This window comes from Corapipo altera, unplaced genomic scaffold (genome assembly GCF_003945725.1).
Source record: "Corapipo altera isolate COAL_440 unplaced genomic scaffold, ASM394572v1 52b, whole genome shotgun sequence".
Classification (NCBI taxonomy): domain Eukaryota; kingdom Metazoa; phylum Chordata; class Aves; order Passeriformes; family Pipridae; genus Corapipo; species Corapipo altera.
Window position 1 is genome coordinate 671,504 of NW_020884922.1, and position 24,684 is coordinate 696,187.

The 24,684-nt window shown below is 44.7% G+C and overlaps 1 protein-coding gene across 1 annotated transcript in view; it reads left to right on the top strand.

Annotated features, from left to right (window-relative positions):
• The first annotated feature begins 1,295 nt into the window (after nucleotides 1–1,295).
• SDC2 (syndecan 2) overlaps nucleotides 1,296–24,684 on the top strand; it is a 61,254-nt gene continuing 37,865 nt past the window's right edge. The window contains exon 1 of the mRNA XM_027656946.1: nucleotides 1,296–1,547. Within this exon, the coding sequence (XP_027512747.1) occupies nucleotides 1,488–1,547 (60 nt within the window). The 5' untranslated portion in view covers nucleotides 1,296–1,487. The remainder of the gene's footprint in view (nucleotides 1,548–24,684) is intronic.

Below are 24,684 nucleotides of genomic sequence, written 5' to 3' on the forward strand. Positions count from 1 at the left end.
AGGGATCGCCAGGGAAGTGGTTGCCTGGGAGAGGCTGGGAAAGTGATGAGTGGGGTGAGAGATTGCTTGTGCCAAATTACCTTAATTTTCTTAGATAGCATTCCTGTTTTGATAGGAATGCAACCAGAGCAGGAACTGGAGGTAACTGGGATCTCAACACCACTCGTTCGCTGAAGTATTCCACAGAGCATGAGGCAAACAAAGTGAAGGGCATGGAAAAACATCTGCTCAGGGAATCTCCTTGGGCTCTTCTTGCCCCCTTCCAGGCTGGGGTCCTCTGAGAGGGATATGTTTTGCTAAAACAAAAGAGAACATTGCAGTTCTTGTGGCCATTTGATTCGGGCTATAAAACGCTGCTTGTGACCATCTGACTTAAATCATCAGTGGCAGTTTGCAAGTGAGACTGATGTATTTTGCTTTCCTGGTTATTGCTCCTTTCCCATGTCCAACAACTGATGTAATATATGCACACGTTCAGCGGTGGAAACACTCTGGCATAGGCAAATGGATCGGGCTGAGGCTCCTAAGGTCTTCAATACCACCATTTTCCCCAGTTGAGAAATACCATGGACTAGTCGTAGCAAGACTTCTTGTTTTGGCTTCTGGAGCACACATTCTTGCTGCTGTCAATTCCTGCACTATTTATTTTGAAGACATAACTCCTGGATCCATGTAACTAGGTAAAAATCACAGCCCTCTCTTACTCACCGCCCCTCACCCCTAAAACTTTCTAGTCTTCTTGTTGAGGAAGAAAAGTCTGAGGCAAAAAGCCAAGTGGGAATCCACAATGGGCTGGCATTTTGGAATAGCCTCCCTTCCCGTGATTTTCAACCCCTCCGTTTTACTTTTTTCCGACACTTGAAGCTGCCACCCAGGTTAACTGGGGAGGGTGGCGCGGAGCAGCGGTGCGGACTCCGGAGGCACAGCGCTGAAAAAACCGCGGCCGCGGCCGATTCTCCTTTCGAAGGGAGAGCCTTTCCACGTCTCCGCTTTCATACCGGGCCAGTCCTCGCTCCGTCGGCCCGCGGCGCTGCTCATGTTTTCCACTGGGGGGGAGGACGAGAGAGGGAAGACCGGGTCGGAGGAGGAGGAGGGAGGGGGGCAAGTTGGTTGAATTTGCGAGGGGCGAGAGCCGGCGGCAGCGGCGCACCGCCTCCTTCCACTGGCTGGGGGAGCTGCCAATCTGTGTTGTAATCCTGCAGGAATTTCTGCGGGGTTTAACTGGGAGCCGCGGCGCCGCCGCCGCGCACTCGGGGCGGAGGGAGGGCGGCGGAGCCGGCAGCGCGCAGCCTGCAGCCCGGGCGCCCCAGCGCCGCGCAGCACCGGGCCCGCGGCAGCGGAGCGCGGGGACCAGCGGAAGGAGCGCGGCGAACCGGACCCGGGGCGCCGGCGGCCCTGCCCCGCGCCCCTCGGGCGCTGCCGAGCGCCGCCCGGTTTCTCCTTTGTGCCCGGCCCCCGGCGGCCGCCGCGCCGTCTCCGCGGGAATAATGCGGGGCGTGTGGCTGGCGCTCACCGTCGGCTTCGTGGCCTGCGCCTCCGGGCAGCCGGTGAGTGCCGGGGCGGAGGGGAGGGGGGCGGCGGCAGCCCCGCGGGACGGGACGCGATGGGACGGGACGGGGGCGGCCGCCTCGGCTCCGTCAGCCGAGTGCGGGGCGCGCAGTCCCGGCCCTGCCCCGTGGCACCGCCGCCCGCCGGGGCGCTGGGCTGGCTCGGCGGGGCATCTGTTGATCGCCGAGCGCTCTGCAAGCAGCAGGCACCATTTCTCCCGCCCAAGACAAAAAGGAAAGAGACACTCCCCCCCCCAAAAAAAAAAAAAAAAAAAATCCCACGAAGGCAGGCGGAGCACCCTGCCAGAGCCGCGCTCCAGAGAACCTCAGCCGAAGTTTGCCGCGACGACCCAGCCGCCTGCCGGCCCCGGAGCCCCCGCGGTGCGTCTTTCCCTCCTCCCTGGAGGCGGGGGGGCTGCCCGGTGGCCGTGGGGCGCCCGAGGGGCGGCGGCGCGGGGTTGGGTCCCGGAGCGGGGCTTTGTAGCCGTCCCGGATCAGCGCCGGGAGCCGCCGGGCCGCCCCGTGTCCCAGCGGCCGCCCGAAGACTACGTCGCCTCCTCCTGGTTTCACGGGAGGTGAGGCGGGAGCCTTTCCTTTGCAAAATCCACCCTCCCTGGCCGGTTGCTAAAAAGAGAAAAAAAGGCAGTAACTCCTCTTGGCTGCGCGGCTCAGGACTCCCAAAAACCCTCGGATACGCAGCGCTGCTGCGCCTCTCTGCGCGCGGGTGCGCAGCGCTGCGCACCCCCCGGCCAGCCCCGGACCCGGCTCCGCAGAGCCCGAGCCCGGCGCTGTCCCGGCCGGGCCTTGCCCACGGGATTACCGCGAGCTTCTCGGCATAATGCCGCTATTTACACTTTTTCCGCGCCACAAATGTATTCGCTAACCGAGCCCTCTGCTTAATGCAATTAGCTCTGCTGCCGGGATTTGTACCTCTGGGAAAGCCTCGCTCCAGCGAACGCTCCCACCGTTTCGTGATACGGAGCTGGCGAGGGCCGGCCAGAGAGTTTTGGTCTTTTCCATCTGTGGATCTGAGACTGTCTTGAGGGAAGGGAGCATGCAAATGACACTGTTGCAGTGTTTGGGCAAATATTAGGAAATGATAAATTGCGGTTTCAATATGAAATTAAAAAACCATGACAATTTAATCCAATTAAAATGAGCCGCTTCACTGAACTAAATAATGTCACTAGCTTGGGTTAACTTTTGAAGTTCTCTAGCTATTGTATAAATTAGCCAAGTCACAGCCCTTGTGAAATCTGGCTCATCATTAGGGATTTCTAAGGATACAATTGTAAAACACTTTTCTTAGGGACTAATTAAAAAGGATTGGGTAGAGCATCGACTACTGTTTCCGCTAAGTGTAACTGCGCTGCAGAAACACCCTTGGCTAATGAGGTACAATATACTTTAATTTTATAGAAATGCTGTTATTACAAAGTTCTGTGATGGTGGAGTAGCTATTAAACTGCCACAGTAATTAGTAAAGTATTAAGTTTGATGGGTTTTTGCCTTAGGATGAACACACTGCAGCAGAGTGAGGCAGGTTGTTGGGGCGTACTGGGTCAGTGCAGTTTGGGGGGCAGTGGGGAGAGCAAGGCAGCAGGAGCCTGCCTGGCTCTGCTGCAGCGCCCTTGCTGCTGCCAGAAGGTTGTGGAAGGACTGACTGGAAAAGTAAAAGGAGGTTGGTCTTTTTCCTTTTCTTTCATCCCCCTTCTTTTTCCTTAACCGTACCTGGCAGCAGCTTCATGGTCCCTTAAGGTAGGATTTTGTAGACTGGTGTTTGGGAAAAACAGATGCTAAATCCGTCCTTTCTGCTGAAGGCTGTCCTGGTCATAAGAGGAATTTTATATGGATGCTTAAAAAAACCCCTTCTAGCTCGCCAGAGCACTGTCAAGTGGATTTGGCTCTAAATTTCTTCTCCTTTATTTGATTCTATTATTTTCTACGTAAAGCCTTATGGTAAAAATCTCTCTCATTTCTGATGAAGTAAATTATCTGTGAGTTTTTTGAGTGGAGGAGAGGAAAGCAGCAGATTTTGTTTCCTAAAGCAGGGAGTTCCCTGTGTTTGTTCCATGTAATCAACAAACATTTTTATTGGGGTGGGCCAAGTAGATGTCAGAGCTGTGTTAAAAATGTACTGGAAGTGCGACCTGCGGCTGAACCAGGGAGCAGTTTACCCGTACTGGGTGCATGCTTTGTGTGCCCTGACATGGGCTGTCGCACCGCAGATGTGCTCTGCTGCACCATGCCAGCTCCCCCGGGGGAGCAGCCCTTTGAGGACATGGCTGTGATGAAGAGGGTGAGAGGGAGTCTGACCTGTTTGTGCCAGCCTGCACATGGTGGCAAGTGTTGCCCACATCAAAGCTAGTGGATTTCAGCCAGGGCTTGTGGAGTGCTTTGCTGCCATCAGTGCAGTGTGTGGCGGCACATCAGATTAGAGTGGGGTCTGGTAACTCCAGTGGGCCTGAAAGGATGTGGGAGATTCACCCACAGTTGGCTGAATGGCAAAAAATGTGCTTTTTAGCCACCTTGAAAGTTTCTTTGCTTGCTTATAGGAGAGGAAAAGATGGTGACATGAAACTGGAAAGAAAAGGAAAACTGTGAATGAGAGGCCTGATGTGCTTTTTAAAAGGTTGGGTCCAGTCCTGATATGTTGGGAGTCAGCTTTTGCTGATTTTAATAGCACTAGAGGGCACTGCCAAGTATCCAGCTGTAGTTGTCAGCTCCCATTCGGAAGAGGCTGATAAACCTTTCTGTTTTGTTCTAGTTTGCAGCAGTGGGACAAATGGTTTTCCAGAGCTTGTGTGACAGTCTGATCCTCTCTGCATGCCCAACTGCACGTTGAGAAACTTTGCTGGCTAGCAGGTTGTGCTGCATACTGCAGCATTATGGTGCTGCTCTCCTCACAGAAGGTTAATCACATCTCTCCTCGGGAGGCTTCTGGGGTCTGGAGACTGCTTCACATTAGCATTGCATGAGTATGGGGTTGATTTTTGGGCTTTCAGTGAAACAAAGTGCTGGGGCATCAACTGATTGGTCTTTCTGTTTCTTCTGTAAGCATCTGAGCACTGAGTTGTTGGTATAAATAATAGTTATTGAAGGATGATCCAAGTTAATATTTTTCAGAAGTATTTAGTATTTTAGAACATGATGCTGTAATCTTCCTGCATTTGTTTCCAACGGTTACTTTGGTTTTAGAATTTGGAGAATTGATAGTGTGTTGGAGAGGAGGAATGTTGGGGGTTTTTTGAAAAAGGAAGTTAGACTTTGGAGATAGTAATTAGAGGAGAAAAAGGGCTGAAGAGATAGGTGGCATTTTATATTTATATGCTGTGTGTGTCTCTCCTAAGTGTGTTAAATTTGCATTGTCAAATAAGTTCCAAAGAAAGGGGGAAACCTTTTCCGTCTTGATTTATTTCCACCCTTCCCCGATTCGCGTAAGCTTTTTCTTTTATTCTAGAATCAATAAATACTTGTCCATTCCTTTTTTGTGGCTTGGCAGCACCTGGAATCAGCTAGCAGCATCTGCCGTGGCTGCTTCTTTTGCTCTGGCCGAACATCTGGGTTCTCCCATCCAACAACTGCCTGCACTGCCATGCACTGAAAATTCTGTGGAGCTCTGGGGTTTACCACCAGTCTTAGGTATTACAGGTGCCCCTTAGATGGATGTTCTCAGGAGCCACTTTCTGGAAATAGATTTCCCTCTAAGGTTAGCTTATCTTTTAACAATTGTTTTTGACCCAAGATCAAACACTGAAGAAGTTCCTCTTTTTGATATCGTAGCCCTGAGGTCTGCATTGGAACTGACTTTGTATTCTGGCCTAAAGTTCAGAGTTGTTTTCTCTGCATTTTTTCCCAGATCTTTATCAAGGAAGTAGATGAGAGTATCCTCTTCAGGAACAAGTCAGGACAAATATTTTAGAGTTTGAAGTTGAGTACTGGGATTGTGATTCTTGGGCAGATAACACCTCTGGGGTAGGTTTGAGACAGTTGGTGCACCTAATGGGATAAATATGGCGGACTTAGGAGAATGAGCCGTAAGTCTTGGATTTGCTTGGAGGTTTGGTGGATGTGAGTCTCTACGGTCCTAAGTTAAGTATAATCTCGGGATGACGATGAAGACCTAATTTCTTGACTAGTAGAGGTGCAAGTTATGAAAAGTCCCACGTCAAACACACAGCCATGATTTAATGCCTGCAGGGAGGATGGTGGAGAACTACCTTGCATCCTCCCTGGGGAATTGGTGTTTTGGCAGGGAGTCCTGGGCTTGTAGAAGAGCTCGGTCCTCCCTGCAGAGCAGCCAGTTGTTTGATCTCTCCATTTGCCCTGCTCCTTGTGGCCAGTTGTCTTTAGAGAATGTCAAGCAGAAGCATATGGATGGCATTTATTAATTACATTTTCTCACCAAATTGACTTTTGCTATTGAGCAGTTTAAGTGTTTTGCTTATGGCAAAGAATTGCAGGCTTTAGTAAGGCCCAGCAGCTGAACAAAGAGCTCTTGTCTAGTTACGGAAAAGTGCTCTTTTGTCTTCTGAATAGATTTGACTGACTATGATTTTTAACAGAAATGTTGTGTTTGAGACTGGCAAGCTTATTTGAGGCCCCATATAAGACTCCACTTGACTGTAAGTCATAAAGATGCCCTCTGTGCTGATGCATTTGAGAGAGGATGCAGAAGCTGTGACCAAGTGATTTGGTCCACATTCAAGTTGTTTTGCACTTCACATTGTAGCAAGCATGAGAGAATTACTGGAGGGTGTTCTGTGAACACCTTGTTGTTTGGTTTTCTTTGGTTCGTGCTTACAAGACACTAATAAACTGCTATCTATAATCTTTTCAGCACTAGTAATTTATTCATAGGTTACATGACACTATTCAGTAATTTGGGAACAAGATTTCTCCTGCTCACATTGAAGCGTAATTTGCAGTCTCTCGAGTAAAGGCTGCATTAGTGTTTGACCCTGTAATAATGACAGTTCTCAGTATGTATGTTGTTTTCTTGATTAGCTCAGCCCTGGGGGATGCTTTCAAAAGCATACTAGATATTTAGGCAGAAATACAAAATACATGTAATCCTCAAAAGTATTGGAAAACTGATTGCAGTAGGAGAAAACATAGCATTTAACAACCACTTATAACAAGTGCACTTGTGCTGAACAAATTATTTTTGTCGATGTCTCAAGTAGGAGTTTCATATAAAGTGAAATAATGACTAATAGAGCAGTTATGAATCTGCAGAAGTTGACCTTGTCTGTAGATAGGCTGTTGGAGTGTAGTGTCGTGTAAGCTGTGCTTAACTACAGCCTGAGCTGGATGGTCCATGTGAAAACACTATTTTTAGTTTATATATAAACAGCTTCTTCAGAACTCTCCCTTCTAAGCTGAACTGTTTTGTTCCCAAGGTGAATTGATTTGAGAAAGTTCAAATAAAAACCTGTTTGGCTGTGTTTCAGTTGTGAGCATGAAGACAATTATGTTGTACTTTTATTAATGGTAAGGAGACAAAGGGACTTGCAGAAGGTCAAACAGCCTGTAGTATGTGCAGGAACGAAATCAAAATGTTCAGAAGCCAGCATTGTGATTAACAACCAGAATGTATTGCCTGTATTTAAATATGATGTTGTCAGACATGTTTTGTTCCTGTTTGATTAACCATAATAAAGCATAATTTTCTCTAGAGGTGCTTCCACACTAATGGACGTCACTTGTCACCTTTCAGATCACTGCGAAGTGGCCCATCCCTATTTTTTGAAGTGTATTTTGTAAGTGTGACTGTCTCTCTGGACTGAGAGGACTGACTTCACAGAGCTGTAGGAAACAGTGGTGCTAAAGTAATATAGCCTGGGAGGTGAAGTACTCAGGGAGCAGTTGGGTGCATGACCAGTGCAGCCTCAAGACTAAGGGTGTTTCAAGAGAGAGCAAAAAATGTATCATACTTGCTGCCACAGGATTGAATAACCTAACTAGGTCTTCCCTCTCTCCTACCTTCCCCAGGATCCTCTCTGGTATGTCTTCCGTCCTTCCATTAATTGTACAAGTAGAAGCAAGCTTTCCTCTTTCCCTGGGCTGAGCTGCATTAATTCCACCTGTGATGACTCTGTAGTACCTGCTGGAACATCTGGCTGGACACAGCACCTGGAGGAGACAGCCCAACTGCATGCATTTGATATCTTTTGCCTTTCAGAGCTGAGTCCTGTTTGCTTTTTGAACTGAGGCCTGCAGGGGAAGGCTAGTAATGGGTTTGAATACGTGGAATTTCTTGCAGGCTGCAGAGATGAGAGATTCTTCCTTTGCCGAGTTGTTTATCCATGCTCACTCTGGATGTGGAGATCCCAGAATCAGTGTGTCACTTAACCTGATTACCAGATGAAAGCCTCCACAAAGCCTTTCCATTCAAATCCTTTTCAAGCACTGTGCAGTTCCAGGTTCAAAATGCAGGCATGGAGGTGTGATATTGATGGTGTACTTACTATTTAAAATAAAAAACTGTAAGGGAAGAAAAGCAGAAAGGTGAAGATAGTTCAAAATAAAGGAAACACCATCATTGGGACATCCAAAAGTTGAGCTTTCATTGAATATAAATTTGTCACATTGTATAAATAAAAATAGGTATGGCTTAGCCCTATAGATAATAATAATGCATAATTCCTGCAGCAAGGATGTGCATAAGATAATGTTGCTGAGAAGCAAGATTCTGAGTTTTCTTGTGGAAGGGGGATTGCAGAACATTCAGGTCCTACCCTGGTCATGGGATTGCATCTGCTCCCAGTTGGTTGCTCAGAGGTACCTGATACATGCCACTAGTGGCAGTGCAAACATGGTAGAGGAAAACATTTGTCCAGCAAGTAGAAGAAGCATCCATGAACATGGTGTGTGAAATCTAGTTGTGTTAGTTATGGGCTTGTGTAAGTCTTATTGTGAGAAGGTGTAAGTTCCAAGAACTGCTGTGGCAGCATATGATGTTAGAAGATTAAAGCTTTAGAATAATTGGTGACTTCAGCATCTGTAGCATGTGTGACTCACAAATCTTCTTCTCCATGGCAGAACAAGAAAAATGGCTAGTCCTAGAGATAGACAGGAAAAGTTACTGAAGTGCCATTGCCATGCATATAGTCTAAATTTTTGTCTTTGGTGAGGCTGTTTATAATTTTCCAGTTGTGCAGTCTTTGATTATTTCTCATCCATGAAGGCCGATCTTTTTGATTGTAACCTCTAAAATGTCACAAAACTTCTTGGGGTGCATTTGAAATTATGTGTTCACAGAGACTGTCTTCCACAGAGCACTCAGCACTGACCTCTCTCCAGCTGTTGTAGTTCTAGCTGGGAAGGTCTTTGAAACTCTGTGTGTGTATGTGTTTTATACAGAACTTTATTCTACTTAGAGCTCTATTTTACATATATTTAAATTTTTTATAGTGTCATGTGTGTGTCTTTTACAAAAGGCAGCATGTCTTTCAAGTGTCAGGAAAAGAAATGGCCCACAGAATATGAGCAGGACTCCTAGTTAAATAAACAGAACAAAATTGCTCTCAGAATTCTCTTGGCCTGAATTAATGTGGAAGGAGCATCTTCTCTGACTCTACTTACCAGGAAAAAAGTGTTAAACAGAAGGTGCTCTTTGAAAATTGTTTTTGTCTTGTTTCTTTACTTGTAATTTAATACAACAGTTGCATAAATTTTCCTCTGTAAGATTTGATCCTCCATAGCTCCAACAGGTGCTTTTGGTTGGATACTCCAGTGCAGCCTTTCCTCTGCCCCCAAGGCCCTGTTAGGGGACAGGCATGGTCATTGTTGCAGAATGTGAGTTGGAAAAATTTTGTTCTAAACAGAAAAACTGAGAATAGTGGTTAGCATAGATCTGGACCTGACCTGACCAAGCTGGGAGGTCACGCCAGAGTTGTTGTGACCCAAATGGACCCCTGGCTCAACTGAAATTGTCTGTCCGTGTTGCAATTGAATTTGCGTTTTCCTCTTGACCAAAATGCTTTGGTGGACGTCTTTCTGGTGCATGAAAACATGACAGAAGTCCTCAGAAATTTTCAGAGGGTTTGGCAGTGAGCAGGAGGTGGGTGATGAAGATCTGTGGCAAACCATGCGATAGTTTTTGCTCTTCTGGTAGGAGCTGTGGTCCTTCCTGCAGAGCAGCATAGAACATCTGTTGGTGTGCAGAGGGGAGGAATGGCATGAGGGCCATTGGAAGAAGGGGCAAGTCTGATATCATGGCTAGGCTTTGCAAACAAAGATTTAGGAAGGCTCTATCCACATTTGTTACAGGCACGCTGGTGGCTAAAAAGGCTAATACGAGACAGACATGTCCGATTACAAAAGGCACAGCAGAAAGACTCCTTAGGAGGTAAATTCTGCAAGGCACGATTCTTTCTGCATTGTCTTTTCTCCTCAAGAGTGATCCTGCAGGCGTTCTCAAAGGAAACAGCAGTGTTATAGATGGTGTGTCTCCAGGCCTCCCTATTTGAGCCCAGAGTAGACCAGTTATGTTGATCAGTATGGCCAAGGCTGAGATGTTGTTTCAGGGAGTCCTTGTATCTCCTCTTCGGGGCTCCTCTCTTGCGGCAGCCGGTGGCAAGTTCACCATAGAGCACGATCTTAAGGAGGCGGTGGTCCTTCATCCTTGAGACGTACCCTGCCCAGTGGAGCTGTGTTCTCAGCAACATGGCCTCAATACTTGTGACTGCTGCTTGTTCTAGAACAGATGTATTGGTCACATAATCTGACCAGTGGATGTTTAGGATTGTACGGAGGCAGCGTTGATGGAAGCGTTCTAGGAGATGCAGGTGGTGGCGGTAGATGACCCATGATTCGGAACCATATAAAAGAGTAGACAGCACTATGGCTCTGTAAACACTGATCTTGGTACTTTTCTTCAAGTGTTTATTACGCCAAACTCTTTTATGAAGCTTTCCAAAGGCACTATATGCTTTTGCTAACCTGTTGTCTATCTCCCCGTCAATCTTACTGTCCAAGGAGATGAGGCTACCTAGGTAATTAAACTTCTGGACTGATTTGAGCTCTGATTGGCCAATGGTGATATGGGGATGATGGAAGACTTCCTGAGGTGCCGGTTGATAGAGAACTTCTGTCTTCTTTAAGCTGACTTCCAGCCCAAAGTGCTCAGCAGCATCTGCAAAGCAGGATGTTAAACGCTGCAGAGCTGCTTCTGTGTGGGTGACAAGGGCGGCGTCATCAGCATAGAGCAGCTCCCAGACAAGATGGTGTAGGGTCTTCGTGTGGGCCTTCAGACGCCTTAGATTGAGTAGGCTTCCATCAGTACGATATCGAATGTAGATACCGTCCTGATCATCGAGGTCTGCCGTGGCTTTTGGAGCATCATGCTGATAAAGACTGTGAATAGGGCTGGAGCGAGAACACAGCCTTGTTTCACACCTTTCTTTATTAGAAAGGGCTCAGAAAGTGCATTGCCATATCTGACTTGGCCGTGCTGATCCTCATGGAGTGAGATGATCATTTTAAGGAACTTGGGGGGACAACCTAAGCATACCAAAATCCGCCCTAGACCTTTTCTGCTCACAGTATCGAAAGCCTTGGTGAGGTCAACAAAGGTTACATAGAGGCCTTTGTTCTGTTCCCTACACTTCTCTTGCAATTGTCTGAGAACAAATACCATGTCTGTGGTACTCCTGTTGGCTCTGAAACCACACTGACTTTCAGGTAGAATTCCTTCTGCTACAGCAGATATTAGTCTGTTCAAGAGTATTCTTGCCAGGATTTTGCCAGCAATGGAGAGCAGAGTAATACCACGGTAATTTGAGCAATCTGATTTAATTCCTTTCTTCTTATACAAAGTGATGATGACTGCATCACGAAGGTCTGATGGGAGTTCACTGAGTTCCCAACAGTGCACCACAAACTCGTGAAATTTGACATGGAGTGCAAGGCCCCCATGTTTCCAGACTTCGGGTGGAATTCCATCAACCCCAGCTGCCTTGCCGATTTTCATCTGCTGTATGGCCTTGAGGGTCACATTGCCTATTGCAAATGCTTTTCTCTCTGGTGCTGTTTAGCCCAAGCAGCCATGTCCTGTTGAAGAGCTGTGTCTGCAAGGGGGGATCTCTTTGCCTTTGGTGAGGCTCAGGCTCAGTAACAGACAGACTTTCTGCTGGGGTGGAGAGATGGAGGTGCTGCCATGCTGGGGCTGCCGGATGGAGGGAGCTTCTGAGCTCCTGGTAACAAAGAAGCATTGGGTCTAAAAGGTCTATGGGTTATGACAAAAAGACCCAACAACCTTAACTTTGGGGGGAAAAAAGTGTGGTGGTTCTATAATACACAGGTAGGAGTCTCTGTGATGCTTCTTTGCTGTGTTACTTCTTACTGTTTCACATAATATCTGAGGATCTTGCCTTCACTGGTTTGTGCAGGTAAAGGTATTTGACTTGAGGAACCTGAGGAAGACTGAGGAGAAAACTTCTGGCAGACACTCTCAGTCTTAAAAAAAGTAGGTAGGATCCCTTGTCATGAAGCTTGTGGCTGTACAGTCAGAACTGGCACAGTTCCTACATAGTAGAGTAGTTCACATGGCATTTCTGTATTTGTGACCAGAGATAAAGGGGTCCTAAGGGAGGATTAGCAGGAGTATTTTTGGGGATTTCTCCATGGCTTCCTAGAGATGCACAGAAAAAGCTAATCTCTTTCTCTCTCTCTCTCGTTATTTAATTCAGCTAATCTAATTGGAAAACCTCCTTAGAGCATTCTCTGGCAGCTAGCTGTAGCAGCTGCACAATTAGTAGTGTCACCTAACAGGAGAGCAAAACAAGGAGCAGTAGGAAACTGGAGTAGGATGTTTCTGTGTATCTTAACAACTCTCCCAAGGGCCAAGCTTGCTGAAGTGAATTCAGCTGTGAATTTCAAAAGCTTAAAAAAATCCAGTAGAAGTCTGAATTTTTAAAGACTTAAAATTCTGAATGCTTCAATGAAATAGTTTTGGGGTTTGGGCATTGTTGTAATTTATTTACGGATTGATTTATTAATGAAAATTTACACAAACATGACTGGGATTGGTGGGCTCTGTTGCCCATTCCTCAGGGCAGTAAAGCTGAGTGGGGAAAAGGTGTATAACTAACTGCTTTATATATCTGGGGACAATTCTTTGTCCTTTGGCCTCCCAGCTTGGCTCCTGGGCTATGCTTTATTTGGGGATAACCCTGAAGTCCATCAAAAACAGGAACTGGCATGGAAGAGAGCATCAGCCTCATCAGGAGGTGACGGAGCCATTGGCAGTGATGCTCCCTGGTTGTGCAGTTCAGGGCTGTACGTAGGCACCAAGGGCAGAGGCAGGTTTGCATTTGAATCATGAACTTGGCACTTCACAGCTTCACATCATTTGTTACTAGGATGCTAAAGTCACTTAACCATACCTGAATATTCAGGCAGCATTTAGTTAAGAGTATGTGTGGGGCAAGTCATGATTTCCTGATCTGCATGGAGTTATGTGGTTGTCATATTTGAAATGTGTGACCCATGGTTATAAAGGATAGGTTTTGGAAGCGCTATTAACGGTGGCATATGTCAGGGACTGGAAAATCTAGGCTATTTATAATTATCCACAGGTGGAGAGTGAAGCAGCAGTGCATAGTACCAGTAGTAATTATCAGCAGTATAGAAGTTCATCTCTTAAGCCGTTGGGTCTAACGCACTAAAAAGTATTTGATCAGAAGTCTGGCACAGCCTTCAAATGGAGCCGTTCAAAGGCGTCCTGACCTAATTTTGCTGCGGAAGTGTGTGAGCCTTTCCTCATTCCCCTAATTTCTTGCAGAAGGTTTCAGTGATAAAGTCTTCATCGCCTACACGTGCATATATTGTACTGCAGAGCTTTTGAATAAAAGCAGCCCTTGCAGGCCAGGTGGTAAATATAACATGCAGCTTAACAGAAAGGACATTCAATTAAGCAGAGACGGGTCTTTCTCCTGCATTTTGCAGTTGTCAATTAGCTTTCCTTAAGACTTTTTTTTTTTTGCTGAATCTTTCTGTGATTAATTACAAAGTCTGAAGTTCAGTGCTGGCTCTGTATCTGTGAGTAAAAGCTTCATATTACGCTGAACTTCAATTTCAGTGAACACCTCTAAAATGTAAAGCAACTTGTAAATAAAAGTTTGCTTTCTTTTCCAGGGAAATAAATCATTACATTACAAAACATTGTCAACAGAGCTAGGTAAATTTATCATTTCGAGCATACAGCATAAGTACTTTGATTTTTCCTTTGGATAACTAAAAGCAGATGTAATGACATTGTCTTAATGGACTTTTGTCTTCAAATAAAATGGGGAAAAAGAAGCCTATTTTTTCAACAGTGGCACAATGGAGCATACTGCAGGGATGGGTAATGCTCTGTGTTATTGTCTGTGTAGGTGTAGACTGTTTTTATTGGAAAATAAAAACAAACAAAATAACATGAACTGAGAGCTTTTGAATTCTGACTTGTCACTTGTACAATTTCTCATGCCATTATCACCATAGTGGTGGTATAAGACTACCAGTTTCCTGGTGAGAAATGTTGCTTTTTGTTCAGTGTGTGTTTTTTTGACTTGTGTTAGTGGTATTTCTGAGCAATACTGTACATGGTAACTATAGTGCACTTAATTGTAATTTATACCTTAAGTTATTTATTTGCTCTCTTTCTTTTCAGTCTCTTGTGCTTGCAACCTCATTAGGCTGATTTTTTTTCTTTCCCTCCTGCTGCTTTCATGCTATCAGGCAAGCCAGGTAACTGTTAGCATTGGCACTGCTCTTCAGTCTCAAGTTGCAAATCCAAGAGCAGAAGAAAAGGTAGATGAAAAACTGGGCCAGCTCTAGGTCTTTCCCTACCCTCAGGAATTCTTCTACTCACTCAGCTCACGGCAGTGAAAAAGAGGGGATGGGGAGGAGTTGTGAGTGACCAAAGTATTGGCAGAGCTGTTGGCAGGAAGGGAATGCTGGACTGCTGACATGTCTTGGCCAGACCTTAATTCAAGGAAAAACCTGGAGGTGACTGGTCTGGGGTGGAAAAGAGTTGCTGTATCAGGGATGCTAACTCCATCTTTGACTCATCAGCTGTGCCTGTTTGACAGCACTGGAGCACACAAACCAAGCATTTAAGCAGACATGGATGATTTGAGTACTGCATCCCTCATCCCCTTTGCTTTTTGGAAAGTGAATGTGTAGTGCTAAACTTTGTAGCTTGGCATTTCTCTCTGTTCTTCGGTTCTTCTTGGAAGCTTTTGTGTTCTCCTCTCTGACTGGGGAAGAATGGGAATAGTGGGTGCAAGTTGCTCCTCCTCTGACCTGCAGCCTCACTTCAAAACTTATTTTGTGCAAATCACCATTTGTCTGTTTAAGTGATCAGTAACTGTGCTCGCTCAAATGGAGGGGGAGCCGGCTGAAAGTTGGGACTAGTTGAAGTATCAGGTTACTGAGGGCACTATCATGAAGGTGACAGCTGCTTTCCTTATGCTGTGCTGAAACAAAATATCCCAAACCATTCCACAGAGCCTCACCAAATACATTAACCTCAGTGCTTTTACTCTTTCCACAAGTTGGTGGAATACTTAGCACTCTCAGTTAATGAAGTATTGGAGTGCTAATCTCTCTCCATAGATACCGGGGAAAATGTTGAGTGTTGCTACCCCAAGAGTGCAAATGTATGCTTGACCTGACGACCATTTTCAAGGCCCACAGAGCAGGGAGGGAAGCAGTTTCTTCCTGAAGTGCTTGTACACCCACTGTAGGTGCTGAGCCTGGCACAGGGGGAGAGGATTATCTGTGGCTCAGCAGTTGCTGTGTGGATGTAGACTCTTCATACTGTGTGCGGTGAGCAATCTGTTAACCCAACCCTGTCTCCCTCCCACCTCTTCCAAGGTATTTACACTTACCCTTAAGTAACCATTTCTTTCTTTGACTGCTTAAGCTGACACACTTTGAGATACTCAGGAGTGAAAAATGGGAGGTGCTACTTGAAATAGCCTTGATATGCTGCACAGGAGAAGTGTGTTCGAGGAGCAGGCTATGAGAGTCCTCTCTGAGCTCTATTTTTACCTCTCTTCTAATAATACCATTTTATTTTTTTTATTTTAAACAAAAACTCCTATGAGTTTTTGTCTTAGCCACAGAAAAAGAACCCACAAAAATACCTTGCTGAGGTTTGGTTGCAGTTTGTTTCCAGTAATGAAGGGCAAACCTTTGTAGGGAAGAAGTTTAAATGAAAGAATAAGGTAAATTAAGACTGTGAGAATATGCTGGTCCAGGGCTTTGTGGGACCATGAGTAAAGTTTTGGAAATCACCCTCTGGTGTAAAGTCTTTTCTTAATATTTGCCCCTTCAGAAAGAAGTAGTCTTGGGATTAATCTTTGGTCTGCCAGAGACTTGCTCCCAGAGTGGTCAGAGGGCTGTAAGATGTGATTTCTTTTGAGGCAGAGAGACCTTTTCCCAGGCCTCTGAGGAAGGGTCTGCTGTGACATACGGCACCAGAGAAAGGGAGGTTGAACTGGGAAGCCTGAGTCTGTAGAGACAGCAGGGATGAGAGACTTAAAAATTGTGGGGGGTAAAGCCGAGAGTAATCCTCTAATTGCTGAGCTGCACTGTATGGCAAGCGTGGCTTTAGTTGATACATGCCAAGTACCTCGTCCCCTCTCTGGTTAGGAAAAGCAAGAACAAGGAGTGAAAGGATGCTGAGAAAATCACCTGGGTCAAACTTGACTCACACAGGTCTGATAAAATGTACCGGGAGTTTCACTGAGTGTGTTTTAATAGATAGCTGTAACAGCCTGAGGCAGGTGGAGCTGCAGCAGGAGGGAAGCTGGGCAGCCTCCGGCCGGCCGCAGGGTTTGCAGGAGGTTCCTTCCCTACTCCCTCTGTGCAGCCCTCCTGTTCCACTGGGCTGCCAGTGTCACTGGAAACCTCACCTTTCCCTGACCATAGAGCTTTTTCCAGCTTATGGAAAAGAATGTCTGTATCACTTCATTTGTGGTCAATGATGTGAAATGTTTCCAGAGTTGAAAGTGTGCTCTGAGCAGTGCTGATACTCCTGTCAGGGCAAAGAAACAGGGTGAGAGTTAAGGTATTGATAGAGCACCAAATTTTTATTTTCTGGCTTGCAGCTGCTTGGCTATTTCAAAGCAGCTGGTTTATCTTTTTATCTTTCTCCGTCACACCTAACATAAGCAAAGCCTGTGCTCTGCAGAGCCTGTTGGAACACATGCATTTTGAAGTGGAGAAGCTGCTCAGCAGTGAGGAAGCATGAAGATCTGACAAACAAGTTTGGTACCTCATGATTCTTACTCTTAGAAGGTCTGGAGCACTAGGTGCCCCAGTAACAAATCTCTCAGGAGCATAAAACTAGGTGATGCATACAGGCTCTGCCAGGGAGACTATTTAACCTGAACTTTTGCAGGAGGATGAATGGGGTTTGCTAAGTCCCTGCTCATGCAGCAGAGATCCCGCATGCCTCACCTCACCTCCATTTGCCAAATTCTTGAGGCTTTTTTGCTTTAAAATGCAAGTAGAGGCTGAAACTCTATGACTGACCTCTTGCATGAGGTAATACCTTCTTCCAAGGGAGAAGGAACAAACCAAGGAAATTAAAGGGAGAGTTGTTGCAATAAGAATTTTTTAGTGCTGTTTTGTTTTCTTTTTCTGTAATTATTTTTAATCTTCTTCTGGTGGCAATGTAAGAGGCATCAGAAGGCGGCAGTGTGTTCATTAGGTGTGGTGCAAGACTTATGGAGCCTAACCAAAATGAATAAGCTTCACTGGATGGTCATTGAGCACATGCTTTGGAAATAACTCCTCCATTTTCTCTTGGGGTTTGGGAGATGAAGGGAGACTTTCTTTCAGGCCTTCTACTTTTAAAATAATATGCTGGCATGCCAAGCAGAGCAGGATTTATTTTTTTCTGATGCTGGGAGAAGAAGTCTGTGATTAAGAAACTCTGGCAGTCTGTGACACTTCGTTTTCTTGTATTTTTGATGCTTGTGTTTGTATGCTTGGGTGTTCACAAAAGCATAAGACAGTGTATTTTTGGGAAAGTTGTGAAATGGATGACATTTTCCAAAAGGACAGTATGTCTCTTGGCAGCATCACAGTCAAACAAGTAAATATGTGTTTTGGTAAGGAGCCTAATTTTGAGAACATCTATGGATCTGCCCTGTCATACCCTCCTTAATGTGATTGCAATTCCAGGCAGTCTTGGAAATACCACAGATATCGAATCCAATTCTTTTTCCTTCATATTTCATGAATTTAAAATTACTTTAAAATTCTATGATAATGACCTGGATTAATGGACAGTAAAAACTCTGGACTTCTAGCAAAATTAGCACAAGTTAGCCTGGAACTCTAGTGGTGGTGTCTCAGCACTTTCTGTGGAGAAAAAGGTGGCTGAGTACCAACTTCTGTTTACTTTTTACCTCTCAGCTGAAACTCTTGCTAACAGAGCTTGTTTGGGTGTTTGTATTTCCAACATAGAGGGATCTTCCGTCAACTAATGAAAAGTGTCAAACTGCTGAAAATTTGGTGGAGGGGGAGGTGTAATGCTGCGCTACTGCTGCTGATCTCTTGTGTGCATGGAGGGCATCAACAAAGTCAGATGGAGAGATACGATAAAAGATGAGAGAAGAGTCACAGCATGACTTTACATGCTGAAAACCATCCTGTGACTTCTCACAGCCGTTAACTAACGCCATTCCAGAATGTTTTGGAAGCGGCTGCAGCAATGGATGGGAGAGAGGCAGCTTTTCCTGAAAAGGAGGAAAAACTCTTAACTTTTGATTCCTTCTGCTTTTGTTTTTGTTGGGTTTTTTTGTTTGTTTGTTTTTTGTTATATGCAAGACATAACTACAGTCAGTTCCTTGCTCTATTCTGCCCAAGGGCCAAGCAAAGCACTGATGGTACCTGGTGTTGTCACTCCCAGCACAAGTGCCAGAGGATGAAGAAGTTGACATGTCTCACCAGTCCCTGAGCTGCTCACCTCCTCCAAACCAGTCCTTCATCGGCGAAGTTGTTGCAAATCATATAGTGTTGCAAATAATGCTGTGAGAGATGAGGGCGAAGGTAATGGTGGATTTATCTATGTGACTTCTGAAAGATGACCCAGGGAAGCAGAGGTACTCTTGTGTAGCTCTTGTGAAAGCAGAGGACCACCTTCACTAGGAGAAGTGGGACAGAGTGGCAAGTTGGAGCTGACTATTAGGGTGAAAAAAAGCACAAATACCCCTTGTGGTATTTGATATCTGAACTGATATGGCTGTTATGGCAATACTTCAGCATAATTTCAGGAATTATGCTCCTTCTGCAACACCAGCAAATCAATTATTGCTCTGTTACGCTCATGTAAGAAGTAAAGTACCTGCATTTTATCAGTTTTATCTTTGAAAATCTGTTATTCAGGGCTTTCAGTATATGAATTAACCAAGTTAAAGTCCATGCATCACAGTGCATATGGTTAAAACATTCTTACTTATATGGTGAAAATTAGCTAATATTTTGTATGAGCTATTAAAACTTATTTAGGTCTTGCCTAATAAATATTTATTAGCTGCTAAGTATCAGTCATTCATGCCTTATGAATGAGGTTCTCCAGGAGACAGCTTCAACCGGGAAGGCATCTCTCTTCCTGCCCGGATCTACATTAAGCAACGTCTTTCCCACCTACTGCTTTTTGCCCACCATTGGAATATCCCTCTTTGGTGCTTGTCAGCAAGTCTGGATGGAGATGTGATTATCTGGCACTTCCCAGCACTCAGAAAGGGGCCAGTTCTCCAGGAAAAATCCTCTTAGAAATATGAATTTGTTTGTTACACAGGGAGGATTGAAATGGATCATCTACTCAGGCGATGCTGTGGTTTCCCCTTGGGAATTTAGGTGGATATTATGCATGTCACATAACTGAGTTTCTGAACACATTTTTCTTTTTAAAATCTGTTTTTAAATGTCAATAGACTCATCTCTGAAGCTTAAGCATCCAGAATTGACAGGTATCTCTTCAAGACTAGAGAGTCTTTGTGAAGAGGCAAGTAGTAAGGCAGTATTAAAATAAAGTATTAGGCTGTTTGGGATTGCTGTTTATCTTTAGTGTTGAAGGGTGACAGGTCTGTATGTACTACAGATACCGTCTTCCAGGACATTGTGGACCATGTGAATGCATGTAGACTTCAGGCTGGAGGGGACAGAATTTTCTACAGGACAGGAAAACAGTAATTCATTTGTATGCATTATGGCTGTTTGATAGCAAAGGCAAAACTCCACTTATATATGAAAGCCAGGACAAAGGGAAGCCAAAAAGAGCTGGCCAGAATTGTATTGGTTTGTTTAAGAAACAATGGACTAGGTAGAAACACAACAAAAGAAAAGATCCGCCCCAAAATTCTGTACTGCTTTTAGTGTGATCAATGAGAGCCTAACAATGTAGCCTCAAACAACAGCTTGGAATGTGCTGCTGGGTCTTTTGAAAAAAATGATTGGTAAGTGGTATTTTGCTGATGCATTAAGTGGCAGTTTGCTGCAGAATTGCCTTGAGGAATCAAAATAAGTTAGAGACTTCACTTCTTCAAATGTGAAGTTTCTATTGCCTAGCAGTTCAGGGATTGCCAGGCCATCAGCATGATCTGCCCAGATTTTGGAGCCAGATTTAGTTATATACTTTAACTTTATAAAAGAGTTGATGCTTCTTAGCAATTTTATGTAAGGAACACTTGATACTGTATTAATTTCCTTTTCAGTCAGTGTGTTCTGTGTGAGGTTTTATTTATTTTTTTAAAGAGACCACATGAAACCTTGAGGATTAAAAGTAACTTTCAAGGGTGTAATTACAATGCAGTTCTCCACTGCATTACACTTGTTTTGTAAACTGTCACTATGCAGCTGAACTTACCCTTTGAATGAAGCCTTATGTACCACCCAGAGTTAATATTTAAACCAAACCACACGCTTAAAATTGGCTACCCATTACCCCAGTTACATTAAATTAGAAACTCTCATAACAAAGTGAAAAGGTTCTTGTTTATAAGCATAAGCCACTTTCCCACCCTCAGGCAGCAAACTTACAATATTTTAAGTCTTTTGCTCTGATGAAAATAGAATTCAGTCCTCCAGCTGCACATGGCCGTCTCAACACTGCAAAAATAGAACCTGGTGCTATCCCAAATGCATAATTCGTCCTGTAGCTTGGAGACATTTGTGCAATACGGCAAATGGTAGTGGCTTCTTGAGCATGCCATGGGTGAACAGGGCACGGGGGCTGTGGGGTCCATGGTCATGTACCTGTTCCCAGCTTGGACTCTTCCGTCCTGTGCCAGGTGAGAAAGGCACCCTAAGGATGATGTGGGCAGCTTGGCAGCCTCGCTGGAGAGTGCAGGGACCGCTCTGCTTTTGGGAAAGTAAAGACTGACCTTGCAGCCACTGAAGTTGCAGGAAACCGAACCTGATGTTGTCTTGGTTGAATGCAAAGAAAAAGAGTTGTAGAAGTGAGTAAATCTCAACTTTACTGGTATCCTTTGGATGGAAATATATTGATTGAAGCTTTAGAGAACACAATTATGTTCCGAATTTGTATAGGAAAAAGCAGTTTTGTAAGCTATATAACTGCTGTGTGGTGTTTTGCTTCTTTCCGTCTTTCCCACAAACTAGTATTTGTTTCTCCCCTTCCATCACATCAGTGTTACTGCCACCAAAAGCAGAGAGTTGGGATCAAGATGCTGATCAGTGCTGACTATTAGAGAAGTGCAGCATAAAGTAACTCATGTTAATAGCATTACCTTGTCTGCTTCTAAGCAAAATTTACTAGAGCATTTATTAATTTCCATTAATGAATTTGGGGTAGTATTGCTTTTACTCTTGGGTTTACCTGAGCAAATGGCATTGACTTCATGTTGTAGGAATTGGAGGTCTTACTCCAGCATACAAAAAAAAAAAAAAAGGGCAGTAGCTTTGGAGACACTGAAGAATGAAATAACCTCAGATAGAAAGGGGGATACAGAAAGGTATTGTTGTTTTTCTTAGAGTGAAAACATGACAAAGATAGCTGACCTGTTAGTTGTTTTGGTAATAGATACATGCACGTCTATTTCTCTACTACTTTGATTTATAGAGGGATAAACATTGAGCAACAAAAATAAATATGGTGTATCAATAGGCTTCCCCCAAGTGATTCTTAAAGAAAAAAGGTAGTTCCTTACATGCTCACAGCTCTCTCTTCCAAGCCATTTTTTGTAGCTGAATCTCTGTGTGCACATAGGATGTAGATTTAGCAGAGCTTCATTTAAATAGGAAAGTGCTTCGGTCATGCTGGGTATCCATCAATGGCTTTGACGGATGCAAACAAGTGTTGACTGTTTCATGGTTATGGCTTAAAGAGATTAATCCCCAAATTAAATGGCTGCTTGAACCATCAAAAGGGCATTCAGAGAATCGTGACCATCTTAATTACCCAAGTATGTCCCCAGTGTCAGCAGTGGGGTGGACAGCCCTCTTGCCTGAGCCCTGCCACTAGCTTCCCCTGGGGCTCATGCCTCAAACCCCCTGTGTCACCTCTGCAGAGGTGGAGGAGGGCTGAGGTGGCTTGGAGGTTCCCTGCTTCTGCTGCCACCTGTGTCCTTGCTGGGGAGCAGGTGAGCTGGGCACACAGCTGGGACCCCCACACTGCCCATGGTCCCTGAGCCTTTTCTCCTCCCATGCCACAGGGTCCGGGTGGCCCTGCCATTGGCATGTGATGGCCATGTGGGATGAATGCTTCCTGTAGTCTACCTGTGGGCCAGGGGCCATGGCTTGGCCACATGGCATCAGTAGCTGAAGCCAAGATAAATTAGGAGGCTTGAGAATATCAGTCATCAAGGGAGAAAGGTTGAGGTGGCAGTGATTCCTTGTTGCAGGAGTCCACATCTATTAGTGCATGTGCTTTACTCTGATGGATGATGTCTTTATTTTGCTAGGATTTGGAACAACCCCAGTCTCTACTAGATGCTGCTGAAAAAAAGTCTTTTGGTTACATAACACTAAATAGTGCTTGATCCATCACCTCACTTGTATATCTTCTGCTTCTAGTGATTGTTGACCTTTAAATAAAACTTTGTGCAACAATGGTAGGGTTTGTGTTGTGAGAGGTATAAGCTGGGCTCCAGCTGGGCCTCATGGTTGATATGTGCAATAGAATCATTGAATCAACCGGTTTGGAAAACACATCCGAGATCATCAAGTCCAACCCTTGATCCAACACCGCTGTGGTTTCTAGACCATGGCACAAAGTGCCACATCCACAGATACTATCTGGGAAGGCTGGTGGTGATCTTCAGGTTAGATGGATGCCAGGTGTTATTCCTTTATTACTCTTGCATCTATACTGTTTTTCAGGACCTCTCAATTGTTAATGGTGCCAAATAAAAAAATTGTAGGGGTTTAAAGTACAGGCACATGCTTGTATGGTGTCCTAAAGTATTTTAGAGTTGTAAATAAGTAAATAAAACAAAAAGTAAAAGGACTTGTATTTTCAGAGTAATTCTTTTACAGCATGAATTAAAAATAAACGAGGAAAAAAAACCCAAATCAGATGCAATCCATGACTTAAGCACACGTTCTAAGTTAAGCACACTGAGCAAGCCCAGATGGGGTCCCTGGTGGGACTCCTTGTTGTGTATAAAGTGAGACATGCATGGAGCCATCAGATAAAGGTCTAAGTTCAGAGTCACAGGTGCAAGCCCTAATCCAAAAGTGATAGCAGGGTATAGAGACAAAATTGACCAAATGTGTTCCTTGGAGGGTTTGTTGGCTTCATTAAAATGCTCCATGAAGTGTTTTCACAGTTTTGGATTGATTTAAGGAAGGCCAGAGCATGGTCTTGTCTGCTGGAGATCTGTTAATGTATTTATGAAGTTACAAAATAGTGTAAACAACTTTAGTGCTCTAGATGGAGGAGAGAATGGTACAAAATTCAGTATAAGCATGAGATGGCATGAACACTTAGACTAACACTGCACAGGTTGCTTTATTCAGTATTGTATCTTAGTGAAAAGACAGAATTAAGCCAAACTTACCAAGTGTTACATTGAGAGGAGCAGGATGAGCAGGAGGAGCTGACAAATGCAGAGAAGAGGCAGCTGGCTGCCTTGCAAGTTTGTCCTAGGAACTGTTGCCTCTTAAAAATAGAAAATAAATCAAATTTTATATACCAAAGGCAGTTTATGTGCTGTGTTTGGCAATTAAAGTTGGGAGTGCAGCTGAGAGGGGGGATGCAAATTACTGCAGACAAACATAGAATTGTCTCAGTGGAAAAGATGAGTAAGAGAAGAAAGTGCTGTACAAGTGGCTCACTTATTTTGGTCAGCCCTTCAGAGAGGAGATCAAAATGACAGAACTCTGTGAGTCTTAACAATTTTCCACCATGCTAACTGGGAGAAAGGATGTTTCTTCTTTGCTTCATATGAAGGACACCAGTGGTTGTCATTGCCTGTGTAATTCTGTTAACCTACTGTTCCTGTGCATGACTGAAGTACAACATGTGTGCGATGTTCCCGTTTCGGTTAAGTAAGACTTTCCATCCCAAGCTCTCCTTGCTAAGTATTTGTGAAGCAGTCATGTTTTTCTTACTTGATAACTGGCAGTTGCCTGCTCTTTTCTCTTCCCAGATTCTCTTACCCCCGCCCCAAACTCAAGTTACTAAGCAGTGTAGGGATAAACCCATGGCATCTTGCCTGTCTCTGAAACTGCAGCCTGGGGCTGGCTGGAGCCCAAGCTTTTTGATGGCCACTGCCTTGCTCTTGCTTGAGGATGCTCCTCAGGGCAAAAGCAGTGGATTTTTGCAAGGGCTGGAATTGCACTATAGCATCTGGGAATCTGCAGCTGTAGACTTTGGTCTAGCATTTAGTTGAACAACTCATACCAGGTGTAGGGACTGGTGCACGTGAACCTCAGTGACATTGCAGAGTGGGTGCTCCAAAGTCCGTGATATATGTGACACGTGGACTGAGGCCTTAATTCCGCTCTTACATACTCACTGTCCCTGGAAGTTGTTTGTATTTCTGATTCTGTTCTTTGTTTCCTGGCAGAGAATCTTCGGTGGTATGTCCCATATAGATCAGGGACAGATGAGTTCTAGATTATTGGAGTGAAGAGTTTGCTTGAAACTCTACTCAATCCTGTGTTC